Raw genomic sequence first — 25163 nt, forward strand, 5'->3', positions numbered from 1 at the left:
TTTTTCACATTTTGTCATGTTACAATCAAAAACGTAAATGTATTTAATTGGGATTTTATGTGATAGACCGACACAAAGTGGCACATAATTGTGAAGTGCCTTTACACTGATACCCCTATCTAAAATTTAGTGGAACCATTTGCCTTCAGAAGTCACCTAATTAGTAAATAGAGTCCAGCAGTGGCGGAACTACCAGAGTCACAACAATCGCACTTGCGACTGGGCCTTGTAGTTCCGTCACTGTGGGGGGGGGGGGGGGGCAAAAGCCCGGGATGTCACTTCAGGGTCGCTGGCTGCAGTTATGAGCAGAGTGTGTATTACACTCTCTGTCACACTGCCCAAACCCCGCACTGACAGCCCCCTCCTCCTTGTACAGACACTCAGACAGGAGAGGAAAGAGATAGAGAGAGAAGGATCTTCTCCTCCTCCTGTGTGTACCAGTGGGCCCACCCACATTCCATTCCCTGGAAGCTCCGTGCTTCACAAAGGGAAAGTCCAGCCGCCTGCAGCTAGATCAGCATGTATGTACCATGGATGATGCAAGTTTGCAACCCTCCACAGGGGATCCACGGCTCTCCAGGACAGCATTCCTTCCTTCCCAAACTTCTCAGCGATTGAAAACAAAGCAGCACACAGGTGGGTCAGTCATGAAGAAAGAGTGTGTAGTCACCTCCAGAGCTCCTCTACCAACACAGCAGCCCTCTGAGGTTTCCCTGGTATGGTGAACTACAAGCCCCAGCATGCTCTGTCAGCCTATATGTATGTATAGCACAGGCTAGTAGGCCTTGCTTGCTGACCACAGTGGCAGAACTCCAGGGTCCAAGCCTCCATCTATGGTGAGTGAAGCATCCCTTCCTTTCTCTCTTATCTCGCCAGCCTCTGAGCACACCAATGTAAGGGAGAGCTCTGTAGACTGTAATGTAAAGGGGATTCTGATGTAAGTGGGGGCTTTGGTGAGTAGACACCCCCTTATATTGGTTCCCAGAGCACCCCTTACATCAGAGTTCCCCTTTATATTACAATCTACAGAGCTCCCCCTTAGGGCCCTTTCACATAGGCCCTAATTGGAGAAAAGGAAAGGTCCCCAGGACCAGAGATCAGGGAGGCCCTTCATGGTTCCTTGCACCGGGGCCCTAAAGGTTCTAGTTACGCCTCTGGAGTCCACCTGTGTGTAATTAAATCTCAGTATAAATACAGCTGTGAAGCCCTCAGAGGTTTATTAGAGAACCTTAGTGGACAAACAGCATCATGAAGGCCAAGGAACACACCAGACAGGTCAGAGATAAAGTTGTGGAGAAGTTTAAAGCAGGGTTAGGATATAAAAAAAATATCCCAAGCTTTGAGCATCTCACAGAGCACTGTTCAATCCATCATCTGAAAATGCAAAGAGTATGACACAACTGCAAACCTACCAATACATGGCCATCCACCTAAACTGAAAGGCTGGGCAAGGAGAGCATTAATCAGAGAAGCAGCCAAGAGGCCCATGGTAACTCCGGAGGAGCTGCAGAGATCCACAGCTCAGGTGGGAGAATCTGTCCACAGGACAACTATTAATTGTGCACTCCACAAATCTGGCCTTTATGGAAGAGTGGCAAGAAGAAAGCCATTGTTGAAAGAAAGCCATTTGCAGTTTGCAAGAAGCCATGTGGGGGACACAGCAAACATGTGGAAGAAGGTGCTCTGGTCAGATAAGACCAAAATTTAAAATTTTCACCTAAAAGCGAAATGCTATGTGTGGTGGAAAACTAACACTGCTCATTACCCTGAACACACCACCTCCACCATGAAACATGGTGGTGGCAACATCATGTTGTGGGGATGCTTTTCTTCAGTAGGGCCAGGGAAGCTGGTCAGAGTTGATGGGAAGATGGATGGAGCTAAATACAGGGCAATCTTAGAAGAAAATCTGTTAGAGTCTGCAAAAGACTTGAGACAGGGGCAGAGGTTCACCTTCCAGCAGGACAACAACCCTAAACATACAGCCAGAGCTACAATGGAATGGTTTAGATCAAAGCATATTCATGTGTTAGAATGGCCCTGTAAAAGTCCAGACCTAAATCTGATTGAGAATCTGTGGCAAGACTTGAAAATTGCTGTACAGACGCTCTCCATCCAATCTGACAGAGCTTGAGCTATTTTGCAAAGAAGGATGGGCAAAAATGTCACTCTGGATGTGCCATGCTGGTAGAGACATACCCAAAAAGACTTGCTGCTGTAAGGGACTCACCATTCCATAGATATACATACACAGTTAGGACCAGAAGTCAAATTTGGGCCAAATGTGACGTTTTCAACTCCATCAAAAAATGTTGTTCCCTTTTGGCCAGTTTGGGACAGCCTGATAGAGGTGAAAAATAACTGTAAGCGCTTATACAGAAGATGCATACAATCCTGGGGGTATATAAAATTTAGCCAGGCATACAGTCCATGGCCATAGTAGTGGCAGTCCAGGGGTTAATAAAGTCTCTAATCGTTCAGGATGTAAAGGGCTGGCTAGTGGGATGGTTGATCCTAAGGGCGGCTGCTGTCCTCAGAGAGCTGGCTCTGTAGTATTGCAAGAGGGGGTGGAGAAAAGGAAGCGCCACCTGAGTGCAGTATTAATGTAAGATTTTAATTACATAAAAAGTAAACACTTACAGGAAAAACAAATTAAAAGCAGCAGCTCCGAGCGCGTAGCCTTCAGAACCCTCCCTCGATGTTGCCCCTCCCCCTGGAGTGTATCCGGAAGTTTTCTGAATGACCTGTGACGTCACGCACCTCCCCTGTGCGTTCCACGCCGGTCCCAGCTTCTCCCTGACGGCCACAGGAAGAGATACAAGCTGCAAGTCTCCATCTGCAGCCCTACAACGCTGGTACCTGTTCCGGACTGGAAATCGAGGAAGATAACACTGCCTACTCACAGATGAGCCTTTTCATTTGTTTTTCCTGTAAGTGTTTACTTTTTATGTCATTAAAATCTTACATTAATACTGCGATCAGGTGGCGCTTCCTTTTCTCCACCCCCAGTTTGGGACAGCCTACCTGCAACGTTCCTTGTGTGGAAGTGTACCTAGAAGAATTGATTCTATTTTGAAGGTAAATGGTGGTCACATCCAGGCGGACCTCCTATCACAATTTGGATTAGCAGCAAGGAGGGGAAGTGTTATCATAATGGGGGATTTTAATTATCCAGACATAGACTAGGTGGAGGGAACCACGCAGTCGTCTAAGGCTGGCCAGCTCCTAATTGTCTTGCAGGACAATTTCATGGGTCAGATGGTAGACGCACCAACTAGAAATAAAGCGTTACAATCACTACAGACGGACCGGCAGGGCAGATATGAATTTCTACACGCCGCCATTAGTGGCTCTCCTATTTTAATCTTGGCCTGTTACATCCCCAATTCCGTACAACTTGACCGTAGTTAAGAAAGGTCTCACCTTTATCTCCCAACACCCTACACTACTGGTTGTATGGATGGGGGAATTAAACATGACCCTAACCCCTGCCTTAGATCAGATGGGGCAGCCAGACTCTACTCTGGACCCTCCCACGCACACCAGAATATATCGTATGCTTACTGATTTTGCTCTGATAGACACATGGAGATACAAACACCCTACTGTTAAAGCTTTCTCCTGCTTTTCAACTAGTCATAACACCATGTCCCACATTGATTTTATCCTCCTGTCATTAACCCTGTTTCCTAAACTAATCAACATGGTTTTTGCCTCTAGAATACTATCAGACCATACTCCTTATTGGATCACTGTCCAACTGCTTGTAGCATCTCCAACTCCAACATGGAGACTGAATCCATTTTGGTTATCGGTCCTGAAAACCAGGATGCTATACCAAATGAACTACAATACTATTTTACCGTTAATCAGGATTCGTCCTCATATGAGATGATATGGGAGATGTTCAAGTTACACCTTCGTACACGGCTATCCACCCGCATAAACAGGCTTAAAAAATCCTCCAAAGCTATAGTCCAACAAGCCACCGAATGATTACACAACCTAGAGGATGCATTCCATAATAACCGACCACCGATAATAATCTTAAACTACAGATGCGTCAGCTTATGCAATTGCATATTTTTTTTGTAAACAGAGTGTTTGAGTATGGAGTAAGATCAGGGAAACCCCTAGCATACTTTGTCACTTGGATTCTAACCCTCCGGTAGTGGTCTCACTGGCGGGCCCGGATGGGATTGATATAAATGATCCCCAACGAGTGGCTGAAGAATTTGGGAAATTCTATAGCATGTTATACTCCTCTCAGGTTACCCAACTCTTGCAAGCTACTAGGGATTATCTATCGAATATTAGATTCCCCCGGTTATCAGACGAGCAGGTGGCAATCTTAAAGACGCCCATTTCTGTGGATGACATCTCCACGGCTGTATCACATCTAGCTGCATCTAAGGCCCCGGGATCGGATGGCCTACCACTTTAAATCTATGCCACCTAGTCTGAAATCCTTATTCCCAAACTACGCAACCTTTACCAATTCATATTTGACATATTTGCTTCTCCTCCATGGGAGAAGCCCAAATTATAGTAATCCCCAAACCAGGGAAGGACCCTAGATACCCAGAATTATACCGCCCAATTTCGTGACTACAGGTGGACGTCAAAATTGTAGCCAAAATCTTGGCCTCCCATTTGAATCAGGTTGTCCTGTCCCTGATCCACCCCGACCAAACAGGCTTCATGCCTGAGAAGAATACAGCCATGAACTTCCGACATCTGTTTATGAACATAAATGCGTCACACGATGAGACAGGTACACGTGTTGTAGTGTCTTTGGATGCCGCCAAGACCATTGATTCCATAAAATGGAATTACCTGTGGGAGTGCCTCTCTAGATTCGGGTACAGTCTTAATTTTATTAGGTGGGTCCAGCTCCTATATCAATCACCAAAAGCTCAGGTCTTTGTTAATGGATGGCTGTCAGAACAGTTCCCTTTTGAGAGAGGCACTCGGCAGGGTTGCCCCCCCCCCCCCCCCCCACACTTTACGCCTTGGCGGCCGAACCACTACCATTTCTTGTTAATTGATAAAAATAAACCTTTAACACCTCTATTTCTGAAAACTTTATGAATTACAGCATTTTTTTCACACCTGCCTAAAACTTTTGCACAGTACTGTATCTACAAAAATCACTCATAAAGCCTTTTTCCCTTACGGTTTTTACTGGTACCAAGGAAGACATACACTTTTCATTAAAAAATATACAATCAGTTTATTACATAGTAAAAAGCATTAATAAAAGCATCACTAGGGAAACAAATCCCTGATTTTGCTACATTACTTGAAGTTGTATGTGTACAAAGGTATAACATTCACTCCTTTGACTAGTCTGATCCAAGAAATCAACGCGTTTCACATAAAATGCTTCTTCAGGACCTTATTTTTTGGAGACAAGGGTGAATAACCTGAGAAATACAACATATTATGATACTGTATATAAAACAAAATTTCATCTATGGATACTTACATATCACTTCAAGGTGAAAAGCACGGTTGGTCAATGGTGGGATAGACTACCCCAATGTTGCAAACATATATATTGTTCATATACAGTATCATAATATGTTGTATAATGTTGTGAGCAAACCGGCACACGAGTGACAATATATCTGAGTTTCCAGCATGTGATACTGAACCTGAAATCTTTGTTCTCTTCTGTAAAACTGATTGAAATCAAATCAGCAAGTTACACATTTGAACTAGGATTAGAGAAAACACTGAAGAAATAATTGAACACAAATAAACCCAAAATAAAACATTGTCTTTTATAAAAGAGCAAATAAACATTTACAATTATATATGTTTTGGGGTGAATATACAATCAAATATAAAGATATAGGTATAGTTCTACCTAACCCACTTTCTTTATTTTAAACTAAGGACACTACTGCCGGTTTATAATTGGGCAAGTACATCATTCCGTGCTTCCCCCATTTGGACCATGCTCCATTTATCCACTATTAATGAGAAAAACCAGATGAAAATTGAAGACATTTTAGGTTCTAGCATCTCAGAGATGAATTGTTGGGGCACAGGGAATGGGTGCTAAACTTTGATACTGGCATAAAAACACCCAGTACTTTTGAGGAGCAGGTTAACTAGTGTTAGATGTTAAGGTCAGGGATAAGAAGTTAAGAGATACAGGGCAACTGTACCTTTATTGTGCATGCACGCCGCAGCCTTATTCATTCCTATCAGCGTGGTACTCGTGGTGGTCTCCAAAAGGTCAACAGAAGTATGACTCTCTCCTGGGAATGAATGGGACCACGGCACACATGTGCACTAACAGAACCTGGCAGGAGAATATAGCTCTGGGCAAGGCTGAACAGTGAAGAATGCTGGAAGGAGAGGATGGTAAGTACAGTATGTAACCAGGTGGGCTGTGCTCAATTGGTGGGGGTCATTACAAGACAACTTGCACTAAAGATACAATTTTTCTTTTAGGTTTAAGATGAGAATGAAGGAATCAAATGGATAACATTTTGGAGTCAGGTGCTGAAGCTAACTTGTTGTTATTTTTTAAGCTAAATTTCAGGTGTGGATATTTTTGCATAGTTATATTGGTCTAGCCTGGTCTATATAATTCCATGCTTGGCCGATCCCCGTGTAATAGGAGAATCCCTGTAGTAGCCACCACTAATATAGTGATCCTTACCGTCTTGTGGGTCTCATGTTGAGTAGCTGCCCTGCTGCATAATACTCCCAGGGGGTCACAGAAGGTCCATCTATTACAGTATGTAGCTACCAGGGGAGGACTCAAGGGGAACACTATAGAATGCCACTCGATTAATAGCTCTGAGTCTGCTGGGGCTGCTAACAATAAATCCAAGATTGTAGTAGACAGCAACAGTCTCAGAGCTTTTTTTCAAACAAATGGCCTGGCATCAGGGTCTCTTTAAGTGCAAGGGTCAGTGTTAACCGCTTGCCGACCAGCGCATGCCGATTTACATTGGCAGAATGGCGTTGGTGGGCAAAAGGGTGTACAGGTACGTCCCCTTTACGAAGCGGTGTCGCGGGCGTGCGCCCACCGCGGTCTCCATGACCACGGGTCCCGCGGACTCGATGTCCGCCGGGTGCCCGCGATCATGTCACGGAGAGGAAGAATGGGGAGATGCTTTTGTAAACAAAGCATTTCACCATTCTGCCTAGTGACAGGACTCTGATCACAGCTCTCTGTCATCGAGAGCAGTGATCACTGTCCTGTGTGTTAAAGCCCAGCCCCCTAACAGTCAGAATCACTCCCTAGGACACACTTAACCCCTTCACTGCCCCCTAGTGGTTAACCCCTTCACTGCCAGTGTCATTTACACAGTAATCAGTGCATTTTTATAGCATCGATCGCTGTATAAATGACAATGGTCCCAAAATAGTGTAAAAAATGTCCGATGTGTCCGCCATAATGTCGCAGTCCTGATAAAAATCGCAGATCGCCGCCATTACTAATGAAAAAAAAATAAAAATAAAAATGCCATAAAACTATCCCCTATTTTGTAGACGCTATAAATTTTACGCAAACTAATCAATATACGATTATTGCGATTTTTTTTAACCAAAAATATGTAGAAGAATATTTGTTGTTGATTTTTTTTTATATATTTTTGGCGGATATTTATTATAGCAAAAAGTCAAAAATATTGCGTTTTTTTTCAAAATTTTTGCTCTTTTTTTGTTTATAGCGCAAAAAATAAAAACCGCAGAGGCGAGATCAAATACCAGCAAAAGAAAGCTCTATTTGTGGGAAAAAAAGGACGCCAATTTTGTTTGGGTACAACGTCACAAGACCGCGCAATTGTCAGTTAAAGCGACGCAGTGCCGAATCGCAAAAAGTGTTCTGGTCAGGAAGGGGATAAAATCCCCTGAAGTGGTTAAGCGAAGGTTAAACGTTTAGGAATTTGTGAGTATAGGGTCACTTTTCCACTTGTTTTCGGTACTGAAAACCCTTCAAAACAAAGGGGGGGGGCTTAGTCATAAAGAAGGAATAAAAAACAAAAGCCCTGCCCATTGTGACTTTCCAACTGCAAAGTAAAAGGTTTAAGCAATGCACACTATTGTTATAGGCGACACATTTCATTTTTCCTTTGATCCAATTCTTATTGGTCACTGTCAATGGTCGTGTGGGCAGCCCTTGCATTATGAGTGCACAAACCCAACTGGCATTATGTATTGACTAAATTGAAATTCAATGTTATGCACCTTGAGTACTTAAAAAACAAACAAACAATCTTTGACATGCTTTATATATGCTTGAATATTCAAAATGAAAACAAATCTATGATAGTAACAAAAAGTAGTAACAATTACACCAAAATGTACCGTAATTAAAGAATTGCACTAAACACATAAATTCTGCATTTATGTGACAGCATATACCTGATTATTGCTCATGTTAGCAAAATACTCAGACAAGGGTCTAATTATAAAAAGAACTAATTTAAAAAAGTGTCAATCTTGGGTGAAAATGGCATGAATATTTTGTGGAAAAAATTATAAATATGTCCTTGTCATGTACCATGCAGTCCTCTTAGCTGTTGCTATACATTCAACAAGTATATTGTGATAAGAACACTACTGCTGCCTGTTGGGGGCACAGCAAACAAAACTTGACAAATATTTGTCAGGACGGTATCAGAAGACAACATGCAAGTGTGCCAATGCACAGAACAAAGGTCTTCTCCAGCCGGTTGCATGTACACACACAACTAAACCCAGTTTTGGCACCAGACGGCCTATTTAAGGAGCAGGGTTAAGCCAGGAAGTTGCTGGATGGCCGCAACTATTACCCTGGAACCTGAACCTGTTCCTAAGATCTGTATCTCCAGTGCTGACCTAGCCTGCTCTTAAGCTTGTCTTCACTGCTCTTAACCTTCGCTGGTTTCTTACCACAGCTTGTCTCTGCAGATTTCCAATTTGACCTTGGCTAGTAAGTGACCACAGCTTGTCCCCGATTCCAATGATGACCTTGGCTGGTTCCTGACCAACACTTGTCTCTGCTGATTCCAGGTTTGACCTTGTCTAATTCCTGACTATGATTTATTTCTGCTGATATTCTGATATGATGTTGGCTTGCCTCCTGATCACAGCCCTACCTACTGTCTTTCTCCTTAGCCACGGGCCACTGCCTGTCCAGATCTCACTTCCAGTCTGCTGTGTGTTCTACCATCCCGACCTGCTTCCTTCCAGTCTACGTCTTCCTGGGGACCTTCCTATCCATATGCATGAGTGCCACACAGCCAAGCCCGCATCCAGAAGGGAGCTTCCGTGGATTGGACTCTATGCCAATCTGTGCCCTCTTACACCCTGTGCTCCACTGCAGGGATGCCTGAGCTAAAGGTGACGGGGAAGCCCTTTCATCATCTCGCTTTTCAGCCAGGTATGTGATAAAGTTTCAACTCTTCCCCACTCTATACAAAGCTAACAAAAAGTTTGGCTGACAATCTACATTCATTTTAGAAGATGTTGTGACTCCATATTCTACTTCGGCAACAAAGAGGACAGCACATGGCTTGGTAACATCTGTGTGTTCTGCATCACACCAAACTGCAGGTACCTTAGATGATGATTTTTACCTAAATTAAACCTGTGCCGGGACAAATATATAGACTGGGAATGCTGAACAGTTTTTTCTGAAAATGTGTTCGAGTTGCCTGGCTGGTATGCTAATCTAATGATTTTAAAGTATACGTATAACCAATTTTATTTATTTATTTATGTATTTTAAGTTGTGAATAGTCTATTGAAGGGTTAACCTCCCAGTTAGTTTATTTTTTTTTCTGTCTTATCCCATTCAGGAGATTTCCTTTCACTTCCTGACCTGGAGATGCAACAGGAAGTATGAGCAAATTTCTACAAGACAAGGGAAATTCCACTTTTAGACATTTGTCACAGGAACAGGTGTCCGTGTTGGAATATTTACCATCACCTCTTGTTCTGGTGACAACTCTAAAGTTTTAACAATGTTCCACAGGACAAATAGAGAGGGATCATCTACCTTGCAAAGACAGCAACAGAAAATTGACAGGGGTATTTATTCTTTCCTACTATATCCGAAACTCTATACATGTCTATATGTCTATACATATACACACACTTTAGTTACCGACCTGCATACTTAATCCAGGCCAGTTATTTAGAAAACCCACAGGTTATTATATTAGTATGCCAGGCAACTGACATTTTCAGATTTTCAACAATATCAACCTCCATCAGCACAGGTTTCTTTTATTTTTTTTTCATTATTATTATTTATTTAATGGATTTACCTCTGTATTTGTATTCTCCATTAATATAATGCACAGTGTGAACCTTTCAGGCAAATGCTTACCAGAGAAATCCCTGCCTGAAAGTAGATATCACAAAATTCCTGCTATTAACCAGACATCCTCTTCTGCCTGTTGCTTTCTGTATGCTCTCTGATCTATTTTCACTTTGTTAAAGGAGCTTGACCGCTAGACTTAAACCCATTCATAAATACAACCCATTCATAAAATGCAGACCATGGTGAAGACTCAGAGCACACATTTGTGCTTTTATAAATATGAGGAGCTTGTTTTTTTTTTTTAAAGCAGCAGTAAGGCCATGTTGGTGCTTTATGAACAGACCCTTAGGCTGCTTTCACACTGAGGCTCTTTACAGGCGCTATAGCACTAAAAAGAAGCGCCCGCATAGCACCTGTAAAGAGCTTCTCCTCTCACTCCAGTGTGAAAGCCTGAGTGCTGGAGAGGTGCGCTGGCAGGATGCCAAAAAAAGTCCTGCAAGCCGCATCTTTGAGGCGCTGTAGGAGCGGTGTATACACCACTCCTACAGCACCCCTGCCCATTGAAATCAATGGGCAGCTCCGCCGAAGTGCTGGCAAAGCGCCATTGCAGCGGCGCTTTGAGGGCACATTTAACCCTTTTTTGACCGTTAGCGGGTTTAAAAGAGCCCCGCTAGCGGACGAAAAAATGACGGTAAAGCACCGCTAAAAATAGCGACGCTTTACCGCCGATCCCCCAGTGTGAAAGTAGCCTCATGTCTGGCCAACTACCACCCCTCCTTCCAGTAAGAATGCCTTTGCTGGCCCTGAATCAGTCTTATTGGATAAAAGGTATGGCAGTTGCACAAACTAGGTCATTGTAACAAAATAAAGCTAATTTAGAGAGGGCATCAAAGAGGCTCTTCTGACTAATAAAAGGTACTAGAAAGGCAAGATCGTTCATTTCAGAAGTGTAAATAGTTGACAGGTCACTTTCAGGCTGGGTTCACACTAATGCGAATTCGATGCAGGTTTCACCGCATCCAATTTGCATGTCAGGAGATTGTGAGCTGCTCTCTATGGAGCCAGTTCACAAATCTCCGGAGCGGCTCCGGTGCGAATTGCACAGGAGTCCTGTGCATCTTCCAGTCCAATTCAGGTCCAAATTCAGCCACAAATTTGGGCTGAGATCAGACCTGAAATGGTGAATGGAGATGCACCGGACCCCCCTGCTGTGAGCCGATCCGTGCTGAAGCGTGAACCCAGCCTGAATGGTTCAGACCGAGTATGCCAGCACTTTGACTATTTCTTGAAGAGGTGACTGTTTTAATCAAGACTGCCAACAGCAGAGGTAACTAATATATAGGATGAGAAAATCCCTTTATATTCCTATACACATTCCGATTAGAGATTATTGGCGGTGCAAGATGACCACTCCTTGCTTTTCCAAGCCTATCATAGAACAATAACTTTTGTACGGACAGATATAAAAGCTTAGGAGAAGTCTCAGAATTGTGCAGTGCATGGTGAGATTAAAAAAAAAAAAGAAAAAAAATCCAGGAAGAATAGTAAACCATTAAGGTGACTGGAACCCTATTACACAGGAACACAGAAGAATCTTCACCGCTCTTTATTAATGATGAAGCTCTTATCCCACTATTGTTTATCATATTTGGTGGACAGAAACCAGTCCATAAAGACAGGATGGTTATTATAACAAATAATTGTATTTTAAGGTCACGCCTCATTACCAGATTTCACCAGGAGGAGGCTCTGCAGTTGTAAAGCAACTCCACCTCTCCACTAAAGCTAGGAGATGCAGCAGGTGAGGTTCCATGTTCCTTTAAAAAGGAGAAAAAACCTTGGACCAGTGCTGTAGAAATATTTGCATAATAACTGGTACTGGATACCATGAATGTAACCTGCAAATCCAAGAATGGAAGGAAAGCCACAAAAAGTTCTGAAGGACATGGCCAACCCTTAGGATACTGATTATTAGCCTTGACTGAGATCTTTCCATTCGCCATTCCAAGCTGGAGGTACAGTCACCAATGTAAAATATGGCTCAACTGTTACCAAACTTCACGTGCAGATGAAGAACAAGTTGTTGCTTTGGTGCAAAGCATTTTAAAGGTCCACTAAAATGCCAAGTTTGCCATAAATGATCCCAGTTTGCTCCATTATACTTCTTCTGTCGATGTAGACTTTAAGGCCTGTGCTTTGTACTTTGCCACGGTCAAAGTCACTGTTTGGTTAAAACACATCACTGTAATACTGCAGACACTGGATGCTGCAGACACACTTGTCCCTCCCCTGGGAAGAGCAATGGGGACTGGATGTAATGCTGCACCATGTCAGGGATACAGGGGAAGGTTGGTCCACTATCTCCAAGCATAAAACGGCCATCTGGCATGACGATCACTTTAACGTGCAAGATGCTACTGCGGCCTCTGTGGAGCAAAAAAATAAAATGAGGGTGTAAAATCTGGGCTTTTATGGTTTACACATAAGATTTACAATCTGAATATACATATATATCAGATACAGATTTTAAAGTGCCATTTTTGGTGACTATCTGTAAGTCAGTGCACACAGAGCATCCTATTCAAATGGGCGTTGTAGGAAAATTACAGGTTAAGACTGACCATAAATAGCTAGACAAGTAAAATCATCCTATGGATTGTCTAAACAGGTTTACTTTTGCTGGGGCTTATCTTTAACAGCTATACAACATTTACAGCATATTTGGCACATTATTTTTAAAATCATTCAACAAATCAATAAGTTATCAGTTTACCCAAAAATGATATTTTAGTTATAGGTGGAACCTGGTGGACTGAGACAGCTTTTTATATAACAGCGAGACCTAGATTCCATAATTCCTGACTCTGTCTTTCTACCTGAACGTATTGGGTGTTCCCTTTGTGTGTCCCAGCTTTCTCTGTTACATTCCCCTTGGCAGAAAAATAAACAAAAACTCCAACAGGCAGTGGTGACCCCATTATAATGGTCTCAGCAGGTGTGCAGAATGGGGAACTTATGCCAGGAGAACACATCAATGATTGCTAGAGGCCATAGCCACTGGCAAAAATTGCATTTTAGAAATCTGACATGCTGGTTGTACCCAAGTTGATCCTGCCCATGAAACACATCTTGGCCAGTCCCTGCTGAACCAGCTGAGATTCAAACCATCTGTGGCTGGCTTTAGCAAAGAGACTGTAATAGCATGCATATAGATGGAAATAATTTTCAAGTGGGCAGCACAGTGGCGCTGAGTGGTTAGCACTTTTACCATTCAGTACTGGGGTCCTTATCTGCATGGAGTTTGGATGTTCTCCCTGTGCCTGTGTGGTTTCCTATTACACTCCAAAGACATGCTGGTTGGTTAATTGGCTCCAGCGTGCCCAAGATGGCTACCTCACCAGCAGTCTGTCAGGGCTGGGCTCAGCCCTCTTTTCTGAGCTGGCCGCTCAGCTGTCTGCTAATTGCCAGCTCCTATCTCTCCACAGTTGCTCAGCTGTTGATGATATCCTGCTCGTCAGTCCTGCCTACTTAACCCGTCCAGTCCAGAGGTTCTCTGCCTTCGCCTTGGTCAACATCACAGAAACTATCTCCTGTTCAAGACTTGCTTTGCTGACATCCCTTCTGGGTCCATATCCTGCTTGCTGTTCCACTACATTGATCCCTGACTTCTGGCTTGGCTGACTATCCGTTCCGGTTACTGAACTTTGGCTGTTTTGACTACGTTTGTTCTTTTTACTTTTATTATTAAACAAGTGTGATTTAATTGTACTTCTGTCTCGGTCTGATTTCATGGTTTCTGACACAGTCCCAAAAGCAGATAAAATGCTATAAAAATATAAATCAATAAATTAACTCTTGAGCATTTACCAAAAACATGACACTTACCTAACAGAAAGGAAAAACATGCTTTCAGCCTCTGTACGCAGCAAGAAGCTTCCTGGGTCACTTTTATGCAATCTTTTCTCTGCATCAGTGCAGCTCAGAGGTCCATGGAACCACCTTGGAACAAGATAGAGATGGAGACATCGATCGCACAATCCTTTCTCTTTCCACACTACCACTTACAACACAAAACAATTAATTGAAAAAATGCAAGACGTTCTCTGAATGGCAGAAGTGCCAAGCGAGCGACACCCTGTGATCAGTATACAGAGAGCAAAGGGCTCAAGCAGCATCTGAAAGAAACCAGCGCTAACTATATGTAGCACAGGCGACTAGAGTGAATTTCTAAACTACAGAATTCCTTTATCCTATGTAATGAAGATGAGGAGAGGGAGAAGCTTTTGTGGTTGTCTGCATAGATGCAGTGTGAGGGAGCGTTGTCACCCTAGAACAGGTAATGTGTTACTGGCAAACCTGCTAGGTAACAATAAACGGGAAAGGAGCCTGAAAAAAGAAAACTACCATAGCCACCACTGCGCTACAATATATTACCTTTTTCTTCTTGAGATCGCTGGTGCCCAACCTGTGTTTTAGGTCAGGGTTGCTGATAAGGCAGTACAGCCAGCCCTCCTGTACTGGGCCTGGGCACCTGCTGAGCACCTGTATTGTTTTATTGCAGACATTATTCCTCTTCTGCCTCCCCCTGCGTCGCTGCCAGCTTCTCCTTCCCTCCTCTGGCTGCCCTACAAGGGAATTTGTTATAGCACATGCACCCCTTCCATCTGCTGTCTGGGCCCCTCTGTGTGCCCTTTTCCCCTGCAGTGCTTCCGGCTTCCCTCCTCTCCCACCGGCAGCTGCTGCAGGCACAAAGGGGAATGTTTCAGAATGGAGAGCAGGGGAAGGGGAAGGGAAATATGTAATTTAACTGGCCCCTTCCTTTCCTCAATTAATACAGTAAGTGATCAGTAAAGATCACTTCTGTGCAATTCATCACTGAATCATAGTAAATTGTGCTTACTATGCTTCAGTTTGTGAATGAGCAGGAAGCCTCCGAGTGCTTCCTATTTATTCATCTGTGCAGCTGAGACTGCAGAGAAAGGGGACTAATAAATCTATGTCCTCAGCCACTTTCGGCTAGGGGGGCACTGTCATGTAGCCTGTATGTGGCTCCGGGATTTCTAACAGCAGCCCTGTTTGAAGTGCAGCCCTTGGGCCCCAGACGTCAGTAGTGGAAGCATTGATTGCAAATGGAGTCTTTAATAGCAGTGATCTTTAGCAATTTCATGTTACTTAGTCTCTAGATGTCTCCTACAGCAGTGGTTCTCAACCCTGTCCTCATGTACCCCCAAAAGGCCATGTTTGCAGGTTTTCAGGTGCTTAAATCAGAGTCCATGGCTTGGTATTTTGGACAGCCATTTTATCTAAGAGAAATTCCCAAAACATGGCCTGTTGGGGTACTTGAGGACAGGGTTGAGAACCACTGTCCTACAATATGAGTTCAGTCTCCAACCACCCAAGTAGAACGATCCCTCACCATTTCCTATTGTAAGTCTTCAAGCCACAGTGATAGTTTTCTATAGGATTACATATAATAAAATGTTTTATATGGCCCTTTGGAGACATTGGGAGTCGATTTGAGGCCCCTTTTTACATTGCAAGTTGACAACCTCTGGTTTAGATACACTTTAGGCGTTAACCTAGTAATCAGAATCATAAATCTGTCATTATGCACAGCTGCATTAAATCAAGATGGAACACTCACCCGTGTCTTTGCAGTTCAGCACAAATGGGCTTCCTCACTCTTGAGCAGTCAAGCTCTTTGGGCGGTGAGCCATGTTCCCTTTGGTTTGCTGTAAGGTCAGGACTAGACGGTCGCAGATTCACTGGGCTCCTCGGGGTGGACTGTAGAAGACGTGCCCTCATATGGGGAGATCCACATTGCCATCCAGAGCCCTCAAACTGCACTAGAAACAGATGACAGAGTTAAACTTTAGAGTCAGTCCATCCAAAACTGATGCTTTCGATTATGTAGAAGAGATTGTTAAACCAGCTGACTGAGGGGATGAGACACACCCCACACCACTAGCTCCACAGGTGAAAAGAAATGTGAACAGCTTCAGCCTTGAGCTCCTCCTGAGCCCCATCTCTGATACACTAAATGGGCGAAATGCATCAGTGATGGGTCTTAGGAGGAGCTCAAGGCTGAGGCCGTTCAGATTTCTTATTACTTGTTGAGCTAGTGGTGTGTGGCGTCTCTCATCCCCTCATGCATCTCTGTTTTGGGTTACGTCGGCGTGAAGGAGTTGAACTGGGTTTATTAGATCCAGACTCCATTGCTCGGCCACCCACCACCCGTCGGCTATCACCTATCCGGCAAACACCAGCTTCCAGAAGAGGACAACGCAGAATCCAAAATGAAATCCAAAAAATCCTAAATTACACCCTGCTTTCAAAGAATGTCATACACTGTAAAAGTTGCCACTTCTTTTTCCCTTCAATATTGCCTTACCATTTTAGGTATTATTAAACTATTGGGAAGTCATAGTCAGGTTTCTCCTACTGATGGAAAGTGATGACTGTAGCTCTGACATGCCTGAGCTTTTGGTGGCACCTAGTGACTGTTTTTGCTATTACATCCATTTTTATATAACAGTTTAACAATTTCTATGTTTATTTTTTTTCCAAAAGTTGTTTCCAGATTTTCACATTCCCAATCATACACAACAAGTATACTGACATATTATAACGAACAATGATACCATTTTTTTTTTGGGGGGGGGGGGGGGGGCAAACAACCCCCCCCCCCCCCGTCGCAGGCAGGAAACCATGACAGATCGTCCGTCCGGGGAAGTTTGCCAAGCTGATCGGTGACCGGGTGATGGGTGAGTGGGGGTGACTAAAATAGTCAGAAAGAAGGGAGAAGGCTGCTCTGAGCCCACCCTTTTTGAAGCCAATTAGAGCCTCCTCCTCTGATCACGTGCTTCGGGGGGGAAAAAAAAAACATTGTAATCCATAGAACCGGTGCCCTGCATGTAAATTAGGGGCCAGACGCATGGATTAGGGGGGTGGTGCCCCTGCGCCCCGTATGGACAGGCTGCCACTGCCTATTACACTGCCTATTATATATATATTATACACTGCCTATTAATGGACTAAAACTCACCCTGGACCATACCATCTCTCAGATTTATTATCTTTTTGTCATTTTTGTCCTTTCCCGACTTGAATATACATTTTCGTCGGACATAATATGCAGTTCTTAGTCTCTCATCTAACATGCCTGTTATGTATGTTTTGACTCTCCACTCCTCAACTGAAGGATTCATCAATGAATAGAGCCTGCGGCTCTGTTTCCACTAGTGCGACTTTTCATGCGACTTGGGACTGAAAAGTCGCATGACAAATTGTTTCCCATGATTTCCAATGAGTACCGTTCATATCTGTGCGACTTCAAGTCGCAGCGACTTCAAAGTAGTCCCTGCACTACTTTGGTCCCACTTTGATGGGACTTGAGGTCCATAGATACAGGCATTGCTTCAAATCGCGGTAAAAAGTCGCGGTAAAATTGCGGTAAAAAATCGCGGCAAAATCGCGCGACTTTGGGGACGCACTAGTGGAAACATAGCCTGCATACAAAAGAGACAATAGGTATAATCCTCTTGTTCTACCTTTTTTTTCTATTTGAAGCATCACATTGTCTAAATTATCATTTTGATTGCTTATTCCCTTTCTCTGTGTTAGTGTACTGCTTCCCTACTCAGATTACTTGATGTCAATGTTTTTCAAGTTGTTTTATAATCCAATTTGTATTGCTTCTATTTTTTTTTTTTTTTTTTGTCATACATATAATTCTCAAACTATTTACATCTGGTAAACGGAGTATGAGACAATTTAGCCTCTTTAAACGTTTTTTGGCATCAGTAACTCAAGAGTTATCTGTTCCCGATAGTCATTCTATAACTTTTGTTCATATCTTTTTGTTCTTTCCTATTTTTATCCCTCAGCGCTGGTTCACACAGGGGCAACACGACTTACAGCGCGACTTAGCAAGGCGACTTCAGCGCGACTTCAGTGCGACTTCAGCGCGACTTGGGGCGACTTACAAGGCGACTTCAAGTCGCCTCCAAGACAGGCGACTTTCCAGTGGCCAATCAAACTACAATCTGCTCTGGGGGAGGGAGGGGTTTGCTTGAAAAAAACATCTTCTCTTCCTGTGAAGTCGCTTCACTATAGACCACGATCCGACTTGTAGGCGACTTCCATTGAAATCAATGGGTACAAGTCGCCTACAAGTCGCCTTGAAGTAGTACAGGGACCTTTTCTGAAGTCGGAGCGACTTCAGTAGCGTACATATAGACGGCTCTCATTCACTTACATGGACTTTCAGATGTCAAGCGACTTGGGGCGACTTGAGGTCTGACAAGTCGGATCCCAAGTCGCGGTAGTGTGAACCGGCACTTAGGGTACTCATTTAATTTTCAACATGACTATGCATTTTCTATGTAAATTTTATACAATCTGTTGTGTATTGTGCTTTAGGAATATGCTGATGTTTAATGCTGACTTTTATAATGATCGTTATTTTTACACTTCCATGTGGACATAATGGGGGTTATTTACTAAAGCCAAATCCACTGTGCACTACAAGTGAAAGTGCAGTCACTGTAGATATGAAGGGGACATGGAAGGAAAATAAAAAAAACAGCATTTTTGCTTTGACATGATTGGATGATAAAATCAGCAGAGCTTCCCCTCATTTCAGATTTTCCCCTCAGATCTACAGTGACTGTGTTTCCAAGTAAATCAACCCCAATATGTGTATCACACAACGTTCTAGGCTTTATTTCTCCTATCAAGAGGAAAAAAAGCATTGCACTATTACAAACGCCTAGGTGCTAAGATCACTCTTTTACAGGAAACCCATTGTGCCAACTCGGGTCACCCCAAATATTTTCATAAAGCATACAACCAATCCTTCTATACACTATTTTCTTCCAAATATAGGGGTGTAGCAATTTTTATACGCAATTCATTCTCGAGGTACAAAACGTATTTCGAGCTGAGGAGTGTGTAGGTTCCTGATACTTTAGGGTTCTATCCTAGGCAAAGAGCTCACTATAGAAAATATGTATGCTCCTAGTAAAGCTTCAACCTTTATTCACTCATTTTTAGAAACCCTTGAAAAGTATCACTCTCCCCATATAATATTAGGAGGGGACTTAAACATAGTAGCTCACCCCTTATTGGATAGAAGCAATCCTACATCACTGTCTAAGACATTTCCTAAATGTCTATCTAAAAAGCTACAAGACTTACAACTAATTAATTGACACCTGGAAAGCCTTGAACGCTGGTGCTAAAGAATAACATTCTACTCAAACCCTCACAATACCTCCACAAGATTAGACTATATCTTTTGTACCCCAATTATATTAGCGAATTCAGTTGTTTCAAACATCTATAACTGCGTCTGGTCAGATCATCACATGGTGTCTTGTAACAACATTTATAGGTTTAGCTGCTACCCTGTATACGTGGAGACTAAACAAATCCTTATTGTCAGACCCAATAGTTGAGGATGAGCTAGCCAAAGTTTTAGAGGAATATTTTTACCATAAATTCCAACCAAGACTCTTCAGTCCCCACAATCTGGGTGGTGCATAAAGTCTATATGAGGGGAAGGTTGATCTGTTTAGCTGCCTCCAATAACAAAGAACGTCTTAAATGGATTCAAAGTCTCACTAAAGATCTTGATAAACTGTATAAAAATTCACAAGACATCCATGACCGCAACACCAGAAGATTATAGATCAAAAAAGAACCGAATTTGATAATATTTTATAATTTAAAGTTGAAAAATACTCAAAGGCCAAATTTTTACTTTATGGTAGTTCCTTGTCCACATGTTTGCTACATGTTTGCTAGAAAATTAAACCAATCTATAAAACCTCCCCATATATATATATATATATATATATATATATATATATATATATATATATATATATATATATATATATATATATATATATATATATATATATATATATATATATATATATATATATATATATAAATTAAACACATCCTCAGGTCTCCCTACCTCGCACCCCAAAGAAGTTTTGCAACTTTTTGAAAAACTCTACACTTCCCTACTTTCACCACCCCAAGATCACCAGATTCCAAAACATGGTTCCATAATATACCAATCCCTAAATTATCTTCTTCCCAGTTAGATATACCGAACGGCAAACCACAAAACAACAATAAATGATAAAATAGAGATGCGAATATAGGCGTGACTGAGCCAACTTCCAGTGGAAAAAGAAAAAGCAGCTACAAAAAATGTGACAAACATATAAAGCATAAATGGTGAATGTTGTAGCGCTAATACATGTACACATTAATATTCAAATAAAACCGTGCAAAAAGTCAAATGTTTAAAAGTAAGAAATAATAAAAAGCCCAAGGGTTAAACGCTGCGCTAAAAAATAAATAAAAGGAATAGTAAAGTGTAAAAGCCGCAAGCACAAAAAGTCCAATACTAATCTCAAATAAATCAAAATAAAAAAATGCAGCGCTAAAACAATAATATGAAATGAACAAAACTCACCAAAGAAGCTCATATATATGTGAAAAGTAAGCACATCAAAAATGACTAAAAGTGATGGCCCATCAAACATTAATATAACAATAAATAAAATAAATAAATATTATGATAAAGTAATGGTGAAAACAAGTCTCACATAGAAAACTAAAGCAGATATCTCATTACGTGAAAAAACCTTTGAAGACACTAGAGATGTGCAAAATTAAAAATGATAAAATAAGGATGTGTATAATAAAAATGTTAAACACAAAAAGGGAAAATGAATCCCTAATAAATGTGCAAATAAAAGTCCCGGTAGCAATTAGTGCAAAAATTCCAAAACTGAAAGTCCATATACACTATGAATTGAAAATCCAAAGGGAATGAGAATTGAAATCCAAGAAAGTGTGATAAAGGTGAGTCCAACATCCAGAGTAATTCACACCCAAGTGAGATATGAGGCTCCTTACCAGCTAGAGGTGACCACCATAACAGTAGTCTCACCAGGCATTTGGGAAATTATCAGGTCTCCCACAAACCTATGCCAACATCCACAGTTGAAATCGTGGTACTGGTCATGAAGGAGGGTCAACCTTCGGTAGGTCATGACACCTGTGTCATGACCTACAGTCTGTAAGGACGTAAGACAGAAGCAATAGATATGTTTGGAACATGGTTGGAGGACAGTGAGATCTACTTTAACCACTTGACCCCCCAAAGGTTGACCCTCCTTCATGACCAGTACCACGATTTCAACTGTGGATGTCGGCATAAGTTTGTAGGAGACTTGATAATTTCCCAAATTTCCTGGTGAGACTACTGTTATAGTGGTCACCTCTAGCTGGTAAGGAGCCTCATATCTCACTTGGGTGTGAATTACTCTGAATGTTGGACTCACCTTTATCACACTTTCTTGGATTTCAATTCACATTCCCTTTGGATTTTTCAATTCACAGTGTATATGGACTTTCAGTTTTGGAATTTTTGCACTAATTGCTACCGGGACTTTTATTTGCACATTTATTAGGGATTAATTTTACCTTTTTGTGTTTAACACTTTTATTATACACATCCTTATTTTATCATTTTTAATTTTGCACATCTCTAGTGTCTTCAAAGGTTTTTTCACGTATTGAGATACCTGCTTTAGTTTTCTATGTGAGACTTGTTTTCACCATTACTTTATCATAATATTTTTTTTATTTTATTTATTGTTATATTAATGTTTGATGGGCCATCACTTTTAGTCATTTTTGATGTACTTACTTTTCACATATATATGAGCTTCTTTGGTGAGTTTTGTTCATTTCATATTATTGTTTTAGCGCTGCATTTTTTTATTTTGAAATGAGTCCAAATAGTGAAAAAATCTATTAAAGTTGGCCTATGAATCATCCACCCAAAGATGGTGAGGCAGGGTCATATTATGCTGACATGGTCCGGCAAGGAAAACATCAAGATGGTACTTCTTCAACAATAGGGAGAGGTATGTATACTCTTACTGGAACAGATGGACTCAAGTGTCAGCGACAAAGAGTCATATAAGCAAGGGTGCCGGAATCGGCGGTTACACGGAACTCCAAAGGATCCAGAGCCTCCACAGATGTTAAAGATGGCCACCAAACAAACCTCCGATGGGGAGAACACCAAGACTGGGTCTGGAGGGTCAAAAACCCAACTAGACAGCAGGGTAATCTCTCATCCGGGTAGTATGAAAAAAAGGAATGCTTCCAATAGTATAGATCAAAAAGTATGTTTTTTTATCTATAAAAACCGGCATACAGCAATAAAAAACTGTGATCACAAGTTTAAAAATTCAGGGCAATGTGAGGAGCGATAAGCCAGTCCTGGTGTTCTCCCCATCAGAGGTTCAATTGGTGGCCATCTTTAACATCTGTGGAGGCTCTGGATCCTTTGGAGTTCTGTGTAACCGCCAATTCCGGCACCGTTGCTTATATGACTCTTTGTCGCTCACACTTGAGTCCATCTGTTTCGGTAAGAGTCTTTTTTTAAATATTTGTCCTTTTATTCTTGTCACTTTTGAACATTTGACCTTTTGCACGGTTTTATTTGAATATTAATGTGTACATGTATTAGCGCTACAACATTCGCCACCATTAAATAATAAAACACATGTAATCACCCAAGGGCTACTTCCTCATAATTTATTGAATGGAAAATAATACAGCATCACAATCATGTTACCCCTTTAATGGTTCATCCCCCCACCTACATTCCCTACACCATCACTGCCCCCTAATGTGATTCCCGCACCCAATTGTCCAAGAACCCCCTAACATGTGGTATGAAGCTCAGAACAGCCCTCTCTAAAGGAGCTGGGACAGAGGTGACCATATACAAGAACCCTCCTAGGGATGGAACCACTGATATAACTGCACATGCATGCTAAATGAACCTGGGGTCCATGTAAATAATGGAACCCAAGGACACCCTAGGATCCTGAGTGAGGTGGCTCCACACCTTAAAGCCACAATGGGTGAATGCAGAGTAAATCTATATTCCAGGCAATCCTAAGGGTAAATGTCACTGTAAAGCTGGATGCAATCCTGACACAATGAGCGGTGCACTACCTATCCAAACATCGCAGATAAAGATGAAGTGCCTGATAGAGCTCTGTCAAGAAGATTCATATCAGTATGGAAGTCTATACGACTAAGAATCCACTGATGTAGTGTGTAGGAAGCCACACCAGAAGCTGTATAGTCCAGTATCAGGCTCCCAGCACCAGGGTTTTTGCATGACATACTGAACACCTCTTTCATTGATAAAAAAAATAGTATCAACTATTAAATCACTTAAAATGACTTCGGCCCCAGGACCAGATGGATATACATCAGTATATTATAAAAAATTCTCTTCAATCCTAGTCCCTAAATATACACATATGTTTAATCACATTGTTCAAGGACATAATTTTCCAGACAAAATGTTACTTGCAAATATACAGTATCTCTCCTTTCAAAACCCAATAAAGATTTAGTTCACCCACAAAATTTTAGGCCAATATCGGTGATCAATAACGATTTAAATTTTTGTTTTGTAAAATTCGTTCAGACAGACTCGCCTCTATTATCCCCAAACTAATATCACCAAACCAATCTAGATTTATCTTTAATCTAATTTGTCTAATTTATTTATTTATTAAATTACTGCTAATATAAGACTTGCAACCAATATGATTTGGGATGCCAACATACTTTCTCGTAAACTACTACTCCTAGGACTTGATATACATAAAGCATTTGACAGCGTTTCCTGGCAATACCTTGAATACTATTGAGATATGGCTTTTAGAGAAGAATTCCTAAACGGTTTCAAAGCCCTATGCTAACGAATATTGCCAAGTCAAGAAGTGCCATGCTGATAGACTCATACCCAAAAAGACTGAGTGCTGTAAAAAAATAAAAAGGCGCTTCAACAAAGAATTTGTTTAAGGCTCTGTTTCCACTAGTGCGACTTTTCATGCGACTTGGGACTGAAAAGTCGCATGACAAATTGTTTCCCATGATTTCCAATGAGTACCGTTCTTATCTGTGCGACTTCAAGTCGCAGCGACTTCAAAGTAGTCCCTGCACTACTTTGGTCCCACTTTGATGCGACTTGAGGTCCATAGATACAGGCATTGCTTCAAATCGCGGTAAAAAGTCGCGGTAAAATCGCGGTAAAAAATCGCGGCAAAATCGCGCGACTTTGGGGACGCACTAGTGGAAACATAGCCTAAAGGGGTTGTAAAGGTAATTTTTTTATTTTTTAAAAATAACAAACATGTTATACTTACCTTCACTGTGCAGCTCGTTCTGCACAGAGTGGCCCCGAACCTGCTCTTCTGGGGTCCCTCGGCGGCTGTTTCAGCTCCTCCCCGCAAGAACTAACCACCTCAATGCGAGCTCCCTCGCATGGTGGTTAGTTGTTGCGGGCGCGCTCCCGTGATACAGCCGGCGACTATAGCCGCTCGCTGTATCACTCGGTCCCGCCCCCCAGCGCGCCGCGTCATTGGATGTGATTGACAGCAGCGCGAGCCAATGGCTGCGCTGCTTCCAATCCATCCACTGTAGCCAATCAGCGGCCAGGCTGAGCAGCGGAATGGATGTCGGGAACGAGCAGCCGACTTTCAAGGGGTCAGGTAAGTAAAACGGGGGGGGGGGGGCTGGGGGCGGCGGTATTGTCAGTAGTTTTTTCACCTTAATGCATAGAATGCATTAAGGTGAAACATTTTTTACCTTTACAACCCCTTTAAGGGTGTGCACACTTATGCAACCATATTATTTTATTTTTGTATTTTTACTTCTCCACCTACAAGATTTCAGTTTGTTGTTAATCTGAGTTGTACAGTTTATACGTCACATTAAAGGTCGAAAAAGTTCTTAAATGGTTTATCTTTGTCTCATTTTTTTT

The 25163-nt window shown here is 42.0% G+C and overlaps 1 protein-coding gene and 1 long non-coding RNA gene across 2 annotated transcripts in view; one reads left to right on the forward strand and one right to left on the reverse strand.

Annotated features, from left to right (window-relative positions):
- The first annotated feature begins 394 nt into the window (after positions 1 to 394).
- On the forward strand, positions 395 to 14044 carry LOC141117580 (uncharacterized). The gene is made up of 5 exons (XR_012237177.1): positions 395 to 636; positions 8920 to 9021; positions 9127 to 9391; positions 9472 to 9564; positions 13762 to 14044. It is a non-coding gene; the product is annotated as an uncharacterized lncRNA (long non-coding RNA).
- Positions 5220 to 25163, reverse strand: part of LOC141117579 (SH2 domain-containing adapter protein D-like) — a 46505-nt gene continuing 26561 nt past the window's right edge. Inside the window, exons 4-6 of the mRNA XM_073610492.1 lie at positions 15921 to 16122; positions 14162 to 14275; positions 5220 to 12702 (exon numbers count right to left, since the gene is read on the reverse strand). Of these exons, the coding sequence (XP_073466593.1) occupies positions 12516 to 12702; positions 14162 to 14275; positions 15921 to 16122 (503 nt within the window). The 3' untranslated portion in view covers positions 5220 to 12515. The remainder of the gene's footprint in view (positions 12703 to 14161; positions 14276 to 15920; positions 16123 to 25163) is intronic.

The sequence above is a fragment of the Aquarana catesbeiana genome, linkage group LG13 (assembly GCF_042186555.1).
Source record: "Aquarana catesbeiana isolate 2022-GZ linkage group LG13, ASM4218655v1, whole genome shotgun sequence".
NCBI classification, from domain to species: Eukaryota; Metazoa; Chordata; class Amphibia; order Anura; family Ranidae; genus Aquarana; species Aquarana catesbeiana.